The sequence below is a fragment of the Gavia stellata genome, chromosome 20, assembly GCF_030936135.1.
Source record: "Gavia stellata isolate bGavSte3 chromosome 20, bGavSte3.hap2, whole genome shotgun sequence".
NCBI classification, from domain to species: domain Eukaryota; kingdom Metazoa; phylum Chordata; class Aves; order Gaviiformes; family Gaviidae; genus Gavia; species Gavia stellata.
Genome location: NC_082613.1, coordinates 2,818,618 through 2,835,014, shown reverse-complemented (window position 1 = coordinate 2,835,014; position 16,397 = coordinate 2,818,618). Strand labels below are relative to the sequence as shown.

General features: G+C 44.8%; 1 protein-coding gene across 1 annotated transcript in view; it reads left to right on the top strand.

Moving 5' to 3' along the window:
- COL20A1 (collagen type XX alpha 1 chain) overlaps nt 1–16,397 on the top strand; it is a 49,001-nt gene extending 32,604 nt beyond the window's left edge. Inside the window, exons 24-39 of the mRNA XM_009815385.2 lie at nt 377–486; nt 1,266–1,424; nt 3,461–3,538; nt 4,167–4,253; nt 6,462–6,515; nt 7,507–7,602; nt 8,103–8,156; nt 8,505–8,558; nt 8,897–8,950; nt 10,399–10,470; nt 11,151–11,186; nt 12,473–12,539; nt 13,121–13,309; nt 14,646–14,723; nt 15,536–15,691; nt 16,188–16,397. Of these exons, the coding sequence (XP_009813687.2) occupies nt 377–486; nt 1,266–1,424; nt 3,461–3,538; nt 4,167–4,253; nt 6,462–6,515; nt 7,507–7,602; nt 8,103–8,156; nt 8,505–8,558; nt 8,897–8,950; nt 10,399–10,470; nt 11,151–11,186; nt 12,473–12,539; nt 13,121–13,309; nt 14,646–14,723; nt 15,536–15,691; nt 16,188–16,201 (1,358 nt within the window). The 3' untranslated portion in view covers nt 16,202–16,397. The remainder of the gene's footprint in view (nt 1–376; nt 487–1,265; nt 1,425–3,460; nt 3,539–4,166; nt 4,254–6,461; nt 6,516–7,506; nt 7,603–8,102; nt 8,157–8,504; nt 8,559–8,896; nt 8,951–10,398; nt 10,471–11,150; nt 11,187–12,472; nt 12,540–13,120; nt 13,310–14,645; nt 14,724–15,535; nt 15,692–16,187) is intronic.

Here is a 16,397-nt window from a genome sequence, read left to right as displayed (position 1 = left end):
GGTTTCTTGTTGAATACATTAAATTCAGGTATTTGCATACATTTCTGTGAGCAGCAGAACTCTTTTTGGTATTCACTTGGAAAGCTCTAATGTTTTAATGTTCTTCTTATACGGCAGCAGTTTTTGGGAAGCTTTGTTTATGCTGCCAACACTGCATTTTAAATACTGCCTAGTGCAATTAGAAGACACATTTTCACTTTCATTCTACTTGTAACATATTCTTTATGTATTATTTTTCTTTTGCATTGTTTAGAAGTATTTGATTATAACGTCTGAAGTCTTTCACCATGTTAAGCCTATTTATTACTATTGTTTAGTATGTGGGTGAAATTTCTCTTTTAATTCTAAGCTGTTATTTGTCCTATTTTCCCTGTAGCCAGTAAGAAATCCTTGACCTATTTCAATCATGACTACAAGGCTGATTTACAGGAAGTCTCCTTTGACCAGCAGGAAGTGAAGAAGATATTCTATGGGAGCTTTCATAAGGTCCTTATCAAGAGAGGGAGAAATGTGGCTCACGATCTCACTCCAGTCTGAGAATATTATGCCATCAGTGTGTATTGTTCAAAGTGAGGAGTGATTATACAAATGCTTTGCATCCAGATTGCTAGGGAACTGGCAAACCTATTTGATATGCTGAAGTTTGATTGTAAAGAATTAAGGTTCATCCCATGTTCAAAATACGATTTCCACATATTGATTTCTCTTCTTTCCTTTCCCCCCAGTATCTCCAAAAAGCTGAGTGTTTTTTAGGTCTTAATGATCAGGAAAAATTGAAAAATCAAACTTTTTTTTTTAAATTTGGGATTTTGGTGACCATTTAGTGCTGGAAGGAAGGAGAAAAATAAATCTAGCCTTGTGAGAAAGCCACTGTATCACTGATAACAGGGCTTTTTTTAGCCATCTGTGTCCTAAGAGCAAAGGTATTCCACCCAAATGAGCAATGAGCACTTTCTATTAGTATCTGTAGGCAGGTTCATTATTCAGCTAGTTCTGAAAACTGAATTATTTAATACTACAACTCCAGAAAGGCTTCTCCCAAGGAGAGAGGTGAGAGGGAACATCAGGGAAAAGTGCAGTGTTGCACAGCAGACACAGCGTATACCGAAACTTATTCCTGGGCCCCCTTGATCTATTTCCTCATTAAAACCATACCACTAGTAACAGCAGCAGTCTGGGAATTGGGCAGAAGGCATTACTGTCTTTAAAAGACTCCCCCATCTCGTCGCGGAGCTCCAACCCTCCTCTTTCCACCTGCTGCCCAGGTGCACGTGGCTGTGAGCCACTTCAAGATCAAACTCTATCTGGACTGTAAGAAAATAGCAGAGAAACCTATCAACACCGTTGGCAGCATCTCCACTGCTGGCTTCATCATGCTGGGAAAAGTGACAAGGACCAGAGGACCCAGGAGCGGGTCTGCATCGGTGAGTCCCCAGTGGTGCGTGCTCTTGGAGAGTGGGGAGGCTTAAATTTGGAGCTGGCTGGGGTGGGCAGATGGAGAGGAGTGCCATCTCACATCATTCTCTCTCTGAATGCCTCCAAATGCTGCTGTGACGCACGACCGTGTCCTGATCCCACTGATCTCTGTGATTTTAATGAGCTTTCCTAGCGCAGTGTTTCTCCCCCTCGCCTCCTACCTCTGTTTGAGGTCTGTGATCAGAGGCAGCAGCGTGAGTGTGTCCTGGAGATGCTTTCAGCTGGCTGCATTGTCTGGGGACCAGGGAAGCACACATCCTGCACTAAGATGCTGAAGCAGACAGGAGTGTTTGAGAATTGCTTCTGCAAGGGAGGGTTGTGCACATCAGCCCCCACCGATTGATATCGGGAAACGCCGGTGACTGAAGGCAACGGGGCTGGATGTGCCTCTGTCTCCAGCGCATTTGGGCTTGCCTATCTGCATGCAAATGATGATAGAAAAATAATCTTCAGTAGAGAGGCTCTTTGTCAGCTGGTACTTGAAAAAAACCTACCCAAACACTTGGTGCCAGCCTGTGGGAATGTCCTTACTGCATCGCACAGCACTGCGGGGAGCCCGCTCCCTACAAGAGGAAAGAATAAGGGGAAGTGTGGACTCGGTGTCGTGCCCTGTGACAGCCCAGTGCACAGTTCTAAGGGCAAAAAAACCTGTGTATGCCATGGCCGGGCAGTCTGTTGCCATATTTACTCCACAAAAGAGGAGTGTTAAATACGTGCAGAATAAGGGGCAAGTTCATCACTCACAAGGTGCTAGTGGGAAGGTAGAAAATCAGTCATGACTTATGTGAACCTTGTACTCCTTGGCTCTGCTTTTAGATCTAGAGGTCCAGGGGAAAACAGTGCATCAGTTGATTTACTACTTGCCTTGCCTCAAAGCAGCACAGTAAAAACAGTTTGTCCCATATGCCTCCCCAACTGCAAAGGGAGAAGCAGAGGTCTGGGATATACCAGGGAAAAAGTGGACACTGGAATTGCCTGTAAGATATGGGGCCAGTTGTATAACAAACCAGGGGACAGTGGTATTCAAGCAGCGTTTACTTATTTCCTAAATAAATTCTGTGGCAATTTGATCACAAGCCTCTGGCCAACAAGGCAGGAATCTGTGCTTTCCTTGTCCCTCCCAAATTCTCTCTGCTAGCAGCTTAGTTACAGATCCCGCTGAGTAATGAACAGCTTCATGCTGTCCCTACTCCCATTGCCTTTCAAGCCCAGCAAAGCTTCACGTCTTCCATGGCTCTGCTGCCCTTGAGAAGATAGAGTGTCTCATTACTGGTTATCGTGGAACCTTATTTAATTTAAGATATCTTTAAACGCTGCTTGATCTACAGGGCTCATCTATATCTGTATGCTGTATGTCACACTGGGCTGTACAGCTTGCTCGTTGTTAAATGCATGGAGTGGAAGGAAAAAAAAAGATGAGAAATGGTGCCAAGGAAAGAAAAAAAAAAAAAAATCTCTGCCTTGTTATTTTGGTTTGGCTTTGTGCAGTGTGTGCTCCTTTGTTAATCAGAACAGGAAGATGTGGCAGTTGTGAGGGATGTGGTGAGAGAGGCAGGTTGGGGGTTCCTGGGAGGGGATCACATCTCTCCTGGAAATGCTGCTGCCACGTTTTCTCTTATCTTCATGCCCCAAGGGAAGCAAAGCAAAGTTTGCTTTCACATTTCGGTGATGCTGAAGCCCAATTACTTGAGAACATGCCTGCTGTTGCAGGATTGTGAGTAAATTGGAGACTTGACTTTTGCTGGTGTGAAGCTGCTTGTTGACTTGCTTAGCAAGACACAGAGACCTGAATGCTTGTGAAACACTCAACGGCCAGGGGTACTTCTCTTGTGGCTTTTCAGGGCACAACTATAGTTGGGACCACATGGAGGAGGCCTGTCAAGTCATCACTGAAGATTATTTTTAGCACTTGAATGTCATGAAATTTGGTGATGGACCACGTGTGCCAATGCTACTTTCTCGTCAAATTCTCTTTTTTCCACAGTTCCAGCTGCAGTCTTTGCAGATCGTGTGCAGCAGCGTAGGGGCAGAGGAAGACAGATGCTGTGATCTCCCTGCACTGGTAAGACAAGAGGGTCTACTCTGCTAATGGTCATGAAGCTGGGGATGATGGAACAAGTCCACAGCACTGAAGTGACGCCACAAATGATTTTGATAGACTCAAGAGGGAAACTATACTTTTTTTTTCCTCTTCTCTTGGGAATGACATCTGCGTATTTCCTGGTGAAGTGAGCAAAACTCTGTTTGCTTCAAAAGGAAAGAAAACTCCAAATCCCAGTGCAGTGTATATCCCTCCTGTCATGATCTCATCTGTGACAGCAGCCCTGACAGTCCTACGGCTTTGCAGCCACTGCAGCCCTGAGTCACAACATCCCCATTCTCTTCCTTTCAAGTTTTCTTCTCAACACAGAAAGTTGCTTTGTGGGGTGTATAAATACTTAGCAAGGAGAAAATTATCTTTCAGTATGTGTTATGCAAATTTCAGGCAGGGCTGGTTCATATTTTTTTGTCTAAACTTGTTATTTGATAGAAAGATAAAGCACTCAGTTGTTCACAAAAATCTCTCAGTGGAGTAGAGAAAATGTCTGCTTTTCTCCAACTGAATTTTGAAACACTGAAAATGTTACCTGTGATCCATCCCACTCCTGCTACGCAGCTGCTCATGCCACTTTTGCTTGCTTTTGTTTCAGAGGGATGAGGAGAGCTGCCCTACTTTAGCTCCTGCCTGCTCTTGTACTTCTGGCCGCCCGGGCTTGCCAGGACCTCCAGGGCCCCCGGTAAGTTCACCCTTCCACGTGTTCCTTGAAAGCAGTGTATTGCATGCACTGCTGTTGCTTCATGTTGTTCGGGCATGCCAGGCATGAGGGTAACGCTCCTGGGGCTCCAGGTTTTAGAATCATGGAATCATTTATGTTGGAAAAGACCTTTAAGATCATCAAGTCCAACCTAACCCTGCCAAGTCCACCACCAAGCCATGCTCCTAAGTACCACATCTACACGTCTTTCAAATACCTCCAGGGATGGGGACTCAACCACCTCCCTGGGCAGCCTGTTCCAATGTTTGACAACCCTTTCGGTGAAGAAATTTTTCCTAATATCCAATCTAAACCTCCCCTGGCGCAACTTGAGGCCGTTTCCTCTCATCCTATCTCGGGGAGCTTTGATGTCCTCCTTGTGCCAGGACAAGGCTGAGACTTGTCCTTGAGGTTTCAGATGCTGATGGAATGGGGAGACAGGGAGTTGGCAGTGCAACAGCTGCAGCTGGGAACAGGCTGAGTGGTTCCTGGTGCCGCGTTAATTCTCTTAGGAGAGGAGGATGCGTCACCCTCGGTGCCTGCAGAGATTTCATGGGTTGGAGGCTCTGAAACTCTTTGTAACTGAAAAAAAAAAAAACCACCGCAAAACTTTCCAATCTTGTTTCTATGTTAAGTGGGAGCCTTGTAAGTGTCTGTGTGGGTGGGCAGTGTAAAGAGAAAGGGGATACTTTGCAATCCTGTCTGTCCCCAAAGCTGTCTGTCTTTACAGTGAATGTGACCTGCGAGAAAACCCTGAAGGACATGGAGGGACAGTGATAACAGTCCTTAAGTATGTAACACGCTCAGGGATAAAGGGCAAATGCAATACTTTGCCCTATCCATTACGGATGCAGGAGAGTCACCATGGGCTTAAATTGCAGGAGAAAATATTCCAGTTAAACACTAGGAAGCAGCTATCAAAAAGCTTGCATTTTGGAAGTTTGGGGAAAAAACATTTTATTCACACAAGGCAGCCGAAACCTGACAACCTGTCCAGAGCACTCCATTTCAACTACTCCAGGTGCTTTTCTCCTGGAAAATAACCATTAAAAAAACATTGGCATCCTTGCTCAAGTGAAAAGGTTTCAGATCATCCCTTGCATGACTATGGTTTAACTGTGAAGTCAGTTCCACGCTTTGCAAGGAACAGCGCCTCGTTGCAGAGTAATTACGTGCTCATTCCAGTGGAAGTTTAATTACACAGCACACTCCACTATCAGTTTTCTTCAATATCCTAAGTGCATAATTACCAGCTTGCATTGCCCTGTGGTTTAAACATCTGCGTAGTACAACTCTTTAAAGAGCAAGACTCTTTTAAGCATTAGAGAAAATACAGTTTTCACACATAACCTTATCCTCACACCACTAAACCCTTGGTAATTTGCTGCAGTTACAAGAGCGCTTGTTGCTATTTTTAAAACTCCAGTTAGCAAGACTATGTCCCACCTTGTATTTATCACTGTCCTTAATGAGTGTTTTTGACCAGGTCCTGCTAACTTCTGAAATGAGCTTCTGGGAGCTTCTGAAAGCACCTTTCCCAGAGCTCCCTGCCTGTACTTCTTAATCCAAATCCATTGTTTTTTTAGAGTCAAGAATAGAAACTTTCAGATTAAGACTTTGAAAGTTCACACGATATTGGTTCATGCCAGGAGACTTGTTTCTTCTCTCCATCCAGCAGTTATGCAGGTGCTGAGCTAAGCCAGCTGTCCCCAGAGCTGGTTGCTGTCCCTGATCTCAGCATGTGTCTGTTCTCTTGGGATGATATTACGAAAACTGACATAGTCCCTAAAGTTTGTAGATGTGAGCAGCTGCTCTTCTTCTTCTCAATTGTGTTCCCATGTTCATATGTGACCCCCTCTCCATTCATTGTCTCAGCATGGATTTGCTGGGGGAGTTGGAGGGAGGAGGTTGAACAAGTTGAAAGTTCATCTCTCCCCGCTGGGGTTGAGCACAGTGTACCCACCGCCTGTTACGGAGGGGCTGTGCTGTTCCTCTCTTCTCATTTTTTCCGCATTTGCTAGATGACTCGATTCATTTTCTTCTTGTCTCTGTTTGCCGCGAGCTCTCTGGGTCAGGAAACATCTTTCACCGTGCACAGCAAAGTGCACCAACTTCTGTCCCCTAGGCTCCTGGTTACACTGCAATAAAGGTTATGATATTCCTAACAGCAGCTTTGTGTCGTGCTGGCAGGGCAGCCCTGGGAGGAGAGGACCGCAGGGGGAGCAGGGGGAGCCAGGACCCAAGGTGAGTCCTGATACTCAGCTCTACCACTGGCTTTGCTTGCGTCAGGCTGCGTCGGAGGCATGATGCAGGAGCACAGACTCCTCTGTCAGTGCAGGTTGATGTGTTCGTTCCTGGTCTGAGCTGGACTCCTTAGGCTGGGGACTCTCTCACTGCACCAAGCAGAGCTCAAACAGAGCCTTAAGGACCAACGCGTTGAGGAGGATGGGATGACTTATTATTAATTATTAATTAATGCTCAGTTGGGCTTTGGAAATTGAGATCATGAGCCTGATTGCGCTGAATTAATGCAATGTACGTGGTCAGCAATGTTCTCTGAAAGCAGCCTTGCTGGAAAATGGTCAGTCTTTGTGCTGTGCTTGTTCTGGCTGCCAAGCCTCCAAACCAGACAGGTTGGTACTGCTCTGGGGCAGAGCGACGTGAGGAGCGAAGCAGAGCAAGAACCACACAAAGCTTTCAGGAGCAGCCCTGAGGTGAGCATAGGGACCGGCTGGGTCTGAATCCTCAAACCCTGGGGACTGGAGCAAGCCTCGGTGCAAGTGTTCACTGCTCCGCTGATCAACACAGGGCAGATCCAGACCAGCCCATTGGTCCCATTGGTCCCCTTCTTTGGGGTGACACCTGGGAAAGCAGCGTGGTTATAAGGGAAAGATTTTGGGGAAGGGATGAGAATGGATGCAGATCTCAGCCACAGGTTAAGGAACATTTCCCTTTGCTCTCTGGCCACACTGAATAACAGGAATGACCCGTTGCTTGGGAAGGTGAATCGTGCTTTGCAAAGCACCATCTGCAGCTTTGCGGTCTTGTATGATGAAAGATGCACCAAAACCTTGGACTTAAAAGGCAAAGGCAGCTGAGGTTACTAGAGATCCCCTCACTGTCCTGACTTCGTCTTGAATCCTGTAGACAGTTCATGCTGACCCAGGTCGTGCAGTGCAGCCCATGCACTAATTGCTTTCTTCCCTGACGTTGGGTTTCATGTCTTTGGCTTTAGGGTGAACCAGGCCCACCTGGACAAGTAGGGCCAGAGGGACCTAGTGGCCAACAAGGCTCTCCAGGCTCCCAAGGAATCACGGTTCAGGGTCCTGTGGTAAGTGATCTCTTCCACTGCCTTTTTTCTCACTTGCTCTTTGCGGTTAGAACATGTCTCACAAATGGGTGTCTCACTAAAGCCCCCAAAACGTGATCTATGTATTTACATCATCCTTAGTAACGGCTGGACAGCTGCACTAGAGAGGGATGATGGTGATCATTTTTTTCATGCTGACGAGGCCCTGAACTTAGTAATTCTGGCAAAAGACTGCTTTTGTCCAGACTTTCCCTAACATGCCTTTAATGAAAACACCCCAGTGCGGTATGCAGGCATTTTTCTTTGCAGTGGTCATCATTGTTGGCAAGAAGTGGAGGTGGAGGCTGCTGCGTGCACGTCTGGGGCAGCAGAATCCCCAGGCACATGCTGTGGCTGTAAAGTACTGTGTAGCATCGCAGAGAGCAGGAGCAACCTGGGACGTGGATGTGGAGCAGCAGGATGCTGTTTGCCTTCAAGGGTGCTGCAGCCTGCCTACCTATGTGTTTCTGTTTTAATCCAAGGGACCACCAGGAATTAAAGGAGAAAAAGGAGACACTGGAAGTCCTGGCATGCAGGTAATGATAGACACCATTCCTTCTAACTGTCTCAAAGATTTGCCCATTTTCCCCAGTAACTATTTTAAGCAATATTGAAAAGCTGTAGAGTTGTTACCGTTGTCTGCTTGGAAACTGTCTTTCTTTTTGGAGTCATCACTTTCCCAAGGGAAACTGAGTCAGTTAGTGTAAGAAAGATAGACCTATCTGGGGGCTAGCTATAAGGGAATTAAAGGTGGGATAACAGTGATTGCTCTGTTTAATGAATAACTGTTTCTTCTTCCATCTTTTTCTTATGTCCCCTGTTACAAGATGAATTAGGGCAATGATAATCAGATACCAACTTTACCCAGCAATTCTGATTTACAGGGCATTCCTGGCGTGCAGGGAGCTCCAGGCAGGGATGGTCTTCAAGGTGCAAAGGTAAAATACCTCACCTTTGAGTTTTCATGCACGAGTGCCTAAAATTCTGCTGTGAGCATACCAGCAGAGACCTGAAACATCCAGCCCTCCTCATGTACTCAGTGCATAAGTCAATGGTCTTTTCACAAAACCAGAGGGATTGGGGGGAAAAAAAATGGGGTGATCTCAGGTTTGGCCAAATTTGACCAGGTGCCACCCTTCTTGCCTGCTTGGCAGATGCATTTTTTTACCCATTCCTAGCAAGCTCCTGTTAAAAGCAGCACATGAAAAACCACCTCACTGCTTACCAGGTCTCTTTGAATCCTCTCGTTCATAAATTACTGCATTTGGCTTTGCAGGGGGTGAGGGGACTAGAAGGCACAGCTGGGCCTCCAGGACCTCCTGGACCAAGGGTGAGTACTCGCTCTGAGTGATGCATATCAAAATACGTCACCCAGAGGTGTCAGGGCAAAACCCCTTCTCGGGGTATCACAGGGAATACCTGGCACATTGTGCAGATGTCCACTTTCTCTGCCGCTGTCAGTGTAAGAACAACCACCTTGGCTTCTTCTGGTAAGTTCTGGGGAAGCTTTGACCCAGCAAGAAGATGCTTGTTTTGTTATTTTTGCTTTCCTGGGTGCTACTGTTTTTCAACTGTTGGTTGAGTTTGGGGTATATGGGCTTGTTAGACTGAAATCAGCAGGAGCTGGAGGATGCAGGCGGGTGTGAAAGGTTTCCCCCCACACCAGTTCCAATATCTGCTGCCAGGGCCATACGTAGATAGGTGTATTTGCACTCTGTTCTGCCCAGGACAGCAGAACCTTAAGATCTGTTGATTTACATCCATCTACTAATTTGAAGGCACCACAGCCCTCCCAAGTTCTGTGAAACAGGTACACTTCACTTTACGTGGGAAACTGAACCAAATTTGGGTTTAGATGATGGGTGGTGGACCTGATAGATACTGATTCTCACTGCTGAATTATAAGGAATTTGGCAGTCCTGAATAGTGTAAGATGGCAATCACTCACTGCTGTCTTTGCATTAGATTGGTGAAGTCAGGTGTTGATGGGAGCTAAGGTTGAATTCAGCTCATAACTTTGACTTGCTCATCCTGGGAAGATGTGGAGCTGGCAGGGTTGAACCTCAGCTTTCTAAATATGAGGAAAGGACTGTAGCCTTCAGAGCAGGCTCTGAAAGCTGTTCTGGTGCTGCCTTGAAGACTTCTTTCATTTTCACTGATCAGAAGAGTTGCTAATCTCTATTGAGCTTAAATGTAATAGCTGGGAAATTATAAAAGAAAGTATTTCTGCTGGTTGTTTTTGGCTTATTTTTTCCTTCCCTTTATGGCTCCAAAGGGCACAGAAACTTCACAAAGAGGAGATGACCAAAGAAGCCACTTCCCACTCTCTAAGCTGCTGTTACTGTTGTAAAGTGTTAGAGGCAAACACAGGTCTTAAAGGAAAAAGAAAATAACAGCATGGTATTAGGAGGCTGAAGAAAAGGGGTATGCTCTAGGCTATGTCTAAATCTGAATATATAATGGAGGATCTAAAGCCTGTAGGGTAAAAAACACATTGCAGTTGTTGGCAAAACTCAGCTTTGCTGGCTTGACCGTAATTGAGACAGTAACAAGAAATGATGTGAACATGACTCATACACAATATACTCTTAACATTGGACTTGTGGCTGGATGAGGTACTGACATAAACCTTAAGGCTACAATGCCCTTGCTAAAGTCCTCTAAACTCAAACTGCTGGTGTTCCTGGAGCTGTAGGGAGATGTCAGCCTTGAACAGAAAAAGAAGAAAGTTAGGAAGTCACTGGACCTTTACCTGTGTTTTGTGATTAATGTCTCCAGGGTTTCCAAGGAGCGACAGGCTCCCGAGGCAGCAGCGGAGAGAAGGGACCTCCAGGTGACGTTGGGCCAACAGTAAGTTTCTGCTTTTGGGTCTCAAAGAAGGCCAACACATGAAATAATTGAGTGGAAACAAGCTGTTCCCACAGCAGCTCTCCCCCAGAGTCTAAAGAATAGTTTTAATTCACACTCATCCTTCTTAAGGAGATGTCTGGATATGCAAAGCCCAGGCTACTTAGCTGTTGATAAAGCATTTAACAAATCCCCCCCTCCCTTTGCTCTCTGTAGATTCACAAGCTACACAAAATCCAACGTCCAAACAAATTTCTAGTGTAAGATTGTAGACTGAAGCAAGAGAGTCAGTCCTGAGCTGGAGTAGCCAGCATCGGGCTTGTAGGGGCAACCACGGGTCTAGATGTCACAGTTATTTCTTCTTCTCAGATATTAAACACACCTGCTATTTTGGGAAACCTGTTATAAGATTGTAGCTGAGAAATTTCTGCATACCTGTTGATGGTGCTTTATGCCACTGCTCCAGCTGCTGCTTTATTACTCTTTTTCTTAAAAAAGAAACCAAAATATTCCTATGAGCTTGAAGCTCCTCTAGTCACTGTCGTGAGGTCAAAGAAACAACGAGAGCATGGGAAACAAACTTTGTGCTCCATGTCCCACTAATGTAACCCACATCCCCATTGCTTTTTCTTGTTTTCTTCTGCTCTTCCTTTCCCTGGACGACTTCTTTTCTTTCCTTGTAGGGGCTGCCGGGTCCAAAAGGAGAAAGAGGAGAGAAAGTGAGTTTTTGTGGTGCTACTGTATCCTACACTCAGAAGAGTGGATGGGGTAACATGCCTTGCAACCTTCCTTGTGTTGAAGAACTTCACTCACCTATAGCTTCTTGCCTTTCCATTCACCTGCACTGGCTATGCTGGCAGGATATAACTAATCCTGCAGCAGTCAGGAGCTCCCTAGTATTGACTGTAGTAATGAAGAAGAAAAGGCAACTGAAAATCCATTCTTTGCTGAGAAGGAAAAACCAAAAATGCTTGACTGAGTTGCTCTTTTTTAATGTATTGCATAAGAGGGGACTCATTTGTAATAATCCTCTGGCATGCCCCAGCACAGAGCATTTGATGTCAGGAGATCTATGCTGCCTTTGAAGGTTATTTTATTGTGAGAGGAAGTCTTTCTCATCCTAACTTTTGGTTAAAAAAAACCCCTGTGTCTTTCTAGGAGTCTGAGTCTCAATGCCAAGATTGACTTCTGTGAATTAGGCTTCAGACAGGAGTGAGCCGCTTTTGATGGACTGCTTTTGTCTTAAGTTAATGCTTCAGTATTAAAATTTTTAACACCATTCTCCTTCCATTCCCACCAGCTTTCCCTTTTCTATACATCTTTTGCAGTGGAACTTTCCTTTTTCTCTCCCTTAGGTGTTGTGCCAAGCTTTTGTTTAAGTCTGGGTAATCTGCCCAGTGATCCAGCCAGAGATGTATATTTTATAAATCTTTTTGGAAGTATGCAGCGTGTTAGTTATGGATTTTCACAGATGGAGTCAGTGTTTATTTTTAAGCAGCTTTTTGCATCTTTATCACTTTTCCCTACTTTACTAAAACTTTCTAAAGAACCCCTCAGATATGAATATTGATTCTTAACCATTACTGTATTCTGAATAAATCATAAAAGATTTAGAGAAAGATAGGATGTTATAATATCTGATCATATTAAATGTTTTACATATCACAGAACATTGAGTTATAGACTTAGCATATTTTCTGATAAAATTTGAGAGTGAAATTTACTCTCCCTTTTTTGGTAGCTTTGGTAATTATTGAGATTCGGTCTGTGCTTTTTGATGTGTAGGAGAAAAGCAATTATTGATGTTTCCCAATTTCAATTTTATGGCTTCAGAGCTTTGTGATAAATAAATAAAGCTGCATTTCACAGTGATTAATATCTTTGAAACTCAAGCTGACATAAAGAATGGGCAGACAGCTATCATGCATTATGATATTGATCCTTCTCAAAAGATATTAATACTTCCTTTTTTTTTTTTTTTAATTAAAAAAATGTTTCACTTTAGGGGGAACCACAGTCCTTGGCCACAATTTACCAGCTCGTTAGCCAGGCTTGTGAGCGGATGATTCAAAGTGAGTATAACCAGCCCAGCTCCCGAGCGTGTTCTCTCCTCTGCAGCCGTGGTGAGGAAAACCAGAGGGGAGAGAGCATGAAGCCGTAGTGACCCAGGGAGCTCTTCCACCCTCTGCTATTCCAAGGGCCACACACAGCAAATGTCCCATCACAGGCTCTCAGTGCTGCATTGCTGTTACTGGGTGGCATTAGCACAGAGACCCGTGAAATATTTCTTTGGAAAACACTTTGGCACTTTGCAAAGACTCCTTTATTTCTCAAATGGAAAAGCTTGAAACTAATTTGAAAGAAATTTTTCTTTCGGTGATTTGTGCTGATTCCTCTTGAGATGAGGCATTTTTGGTAAATCTGCTGTGCTGTGATGCACGAAGAGAAGCAGAGGTTTGCCCAAGGTCAGGCAGCAAAGTCATGACTCAGCTGCCCATTTTCCTGTTCAGCTTCTGGCTTTCTCAGTTTGGACTGGCAGCCTTTTAGCACTAGCTGATAGTTTTAAGTACCTTTTTAGACAACATCCTCTGGTTTGTCTCTTTTCTGAATTTCTCAGCCAAGGAAACATTCATTTTCTGTCTTCCCTTCTTAGCTCATGTGTTGAAATTTGACTCATTCATTCATGAGCATGCAAGAAAGCCAGTTCCTATTTGGGAAGAAAGGTTAAAACCAGGAGAACCAGGACCACCAGGTCCCCCAGGCCCCCCTGGGAGCAACGGAGAAAGAGGAGAAAATGGCATCCCTGGGCAGCCAGGCAAGGATGGGTATCCGGGAGAAAGAGGTATGGACAGAAGCATTCGTAAGCGTTTTTGACTATATCTTTGATGCTTTAACTCAATATTTCAGTGCCTCAAGCAGTCCTGTAAATATAACCCGTGATATTATCTTATCTGATTACTATTTTCCCTTTGGACTTCTCTCTTCTAGGAAGAGTAACCCAAGTTAGATAGCTCAAAAAGTAGGGAGAAGGCAGATGCAGCCCACTCTTTTTGCAAGCTCTGCTTTGAGAGGAAGGCCAGCCTGTAGATTTTGAAGGATGGAGAGTTTGATTTTAGAGGGCAGGAGGCTTTTCCTACAGAAAGTCAAAAGAAACAGCCGTTTGGATGAACATGTGGTAGTGGAACGGATCACCTCCAGGCAGAAATGACAAGTCTTGGAAAACGCTGGAAGAAGGCATGAGGCGACTGAAGTAATACTGAAAGTGGAAGTAGGTTTCTGGAGCAGTAGTTCCAACAACAAAAGCTTCACACATGACTAAAGAAATAGATTAATGTAATCTCAGAAAGTGGCACCGCTTATTGCACATGAATGAGTGAATGGTGGGAATATTTTTTGCTTGGATTTGCAGACAACATTTGTCAGTGGCTCAAGTAATTGTCTGTCAAAATAAAATGAAAAAGTTGGTTTCAGCAGTGTCCTAACACCTCTAAGTAACTAGAGACCTTCTGTTTAACTCCTTGCTCTGGCACTGTGCAGTCTTAGCTGGTATCTGAGAGCTTATCAAAATGTCACTTAAGAGAAAAGGGAAGTAACAACCTGCAGATGTCTCCAGTTTGTCAAGCGAGGAGATGGGAGAAGACAGATCTCACTAAAAAACAATCTTAAGGACACAGCTGATTAAAACATTTTCATCTTAAAAATATGAAAAATGGCATTTTGTCAAAATGCACCTGTTTCACTGAGAAGTACTGGTTTTGCGAGCAATTTCATGCGAAAACAGCAAGCCTGACTTACCAGCACCTGGTCAAAGAGATGTTTCAGCTTTGTGGTTTGCCTGATCCGTGTGAAGAGCGTGGGAGTGGACCTCACATTCAGGCCAGTGCACTAACACCAGCCCTATTAATTTCTCTGCAAAAAATCTCCATTTTCACCCATATTAGGCTGCAAATCAATGCTGGTTGGAGCCCAGTTGGTCATGGGCAAGTGGCCACTCTGGAAAAGAGAGCAGGTGCCCAGACAGAATTAAAGGAAATGGATATTTCTCTGTGTTGCCAAAGGCTGTGACTCTCTTTTACTTCAACATCTAAGAAGAGCCTGGTGGGGAGACCGCAGGAGCATTAATTCAGGGTGAAATGCAAAATGCAGTGAAGTGACACTTATCTCTTATCTGTGATTAGGTGCCCCGGGGCCCAAAGGAGAAAAAGGGATGGCTGGAGCCAGTGAGGAAGGGATCCAAGGACCCAGAGGCAGAACAGGTAGAGTGAATACAACCTTTTTGGAGTGGGGTCATCCAGAGCTCACCAGCTGCCAGATTCAAAGTGTCCTTCAGCCTTAGGACCACTGTAGTGGGGCAGACTGACCTTCCCACTGCAGCACTGTCAGCAGCATCCTGGATGGTTCTTCTCTGCTAAGATGCAAGAGATTGCTCCAGGAAGCCTCTTCCCTCTGGCACCCATTCCCAGGTAATGGTGTATTTTAAGGACTTGAGACACATCGAGGGAGTTTTAGTTTTGCTGCCTTTTTGCATGCAAGACAAGATGCTCAGAGGATAGAAACTCTTTGAAAATTCAGCTTGTGAAGCACAAGGGTTTTTGAGTAATCTGTTAGGATTTGGTGTACTCCTGCATCCTGATCCCTGTTACTTGGAATCAGTGGGAGGTTTGTCATTGACGTAACAAACCAGGCTCCACCAAGGGAATGTAGTCAAACATATTCTTCTGTATTTAAATTTTTATAGTTGAGATGTAAAGACACAAAAAGCAAAGACTTTGAGATGGATCCTGAGGTTAAGGTGATTTTCTGCATTGACACGTAGGTGGACTTTCGATTCTCATAACCAGGCTCCATTTTTAGACAAGCTGGGTGCCCTTAAGGTCAAGAATAAGACCTCCAATTACTGGGATTCAGAAGAGATTTTCCGACTGGCAGGTCCAATTCTTCCACCAAAATGAGGAAACAATACTCAGAAAATTAACCCCCATGTAGGATGGAGAAAACATAGAGGAGGTATTACACTGAAGCAGCTCAAGTAGATGTGCTACGACTTACAGTGCTTTTCCTTCTTCAGGCCCACCAGGAGAAGTTGTGCGGGGGAAACCAGGTCCGAAGGGTTACCCTGGGAATGCTGGTCCTCAAGGTTTTCCCGGTGTCAGAGGGCAGCCTGGGCAGTCTGGATATCCAGGGGGTTGTGATATCTCTGGATGTTATGGGGCAGGAAGAAGAGGTAAGTCCTGACTGTCTCAGTGCAAAAGTTAGGATTTTAGCACTGGTCTCTCTGGTTACTTCTCTTAAGCTGGGCAGAGACCTCTGTTCATCCTTCAGGCACTGTCAGTCCTGCAGGAGCCTCCTTTGCAAAGCAATTAGGATGATTCAAGTGCAATTCATATGGACAAAAGCCAGTTTAATTGACTGCTCCTCAGCCATCCTTCATAGATTAACACATAACTGCAGCAGTTGTCAAGCAGGTGGAGTTATCGTGGGGGTATCTTCAGTTCTTAATGTCCCCAGCAATGTTTCCATTCCAAAGGAATGATATCTCAGTTCCTACACATACGTTTCATGGAGGCTCAATTGCACGAAGTCCTGGGAAATGAAGAAAATCACTGGCACCGAACAAAAGATTTCCAAGGGAAAAAAATTAATTCTACAGCATTTCCTTCTCAGTACATGACACTGATTTGTTCGTTTGCTCAGTGGCCTCATCTCCTTTCTGCACACAGATCTCCTCCCCTGACGGCTGGTGCGGAAGCAGCTGAAGTCATTGCTTTGCCCTGGAAATCTCTGGGTGAAAGCGCCACGCACGCCAAGAGAAGCAGCAACCTGAACACCAAATGCGTTGTTTGGGTTTTTTTTAATGACCCATCATTTCTATAAGGACAAGTCAATCAAACACTAAAGCCACCAAACCAGCCTGTGTTCAGCTGAGTCAT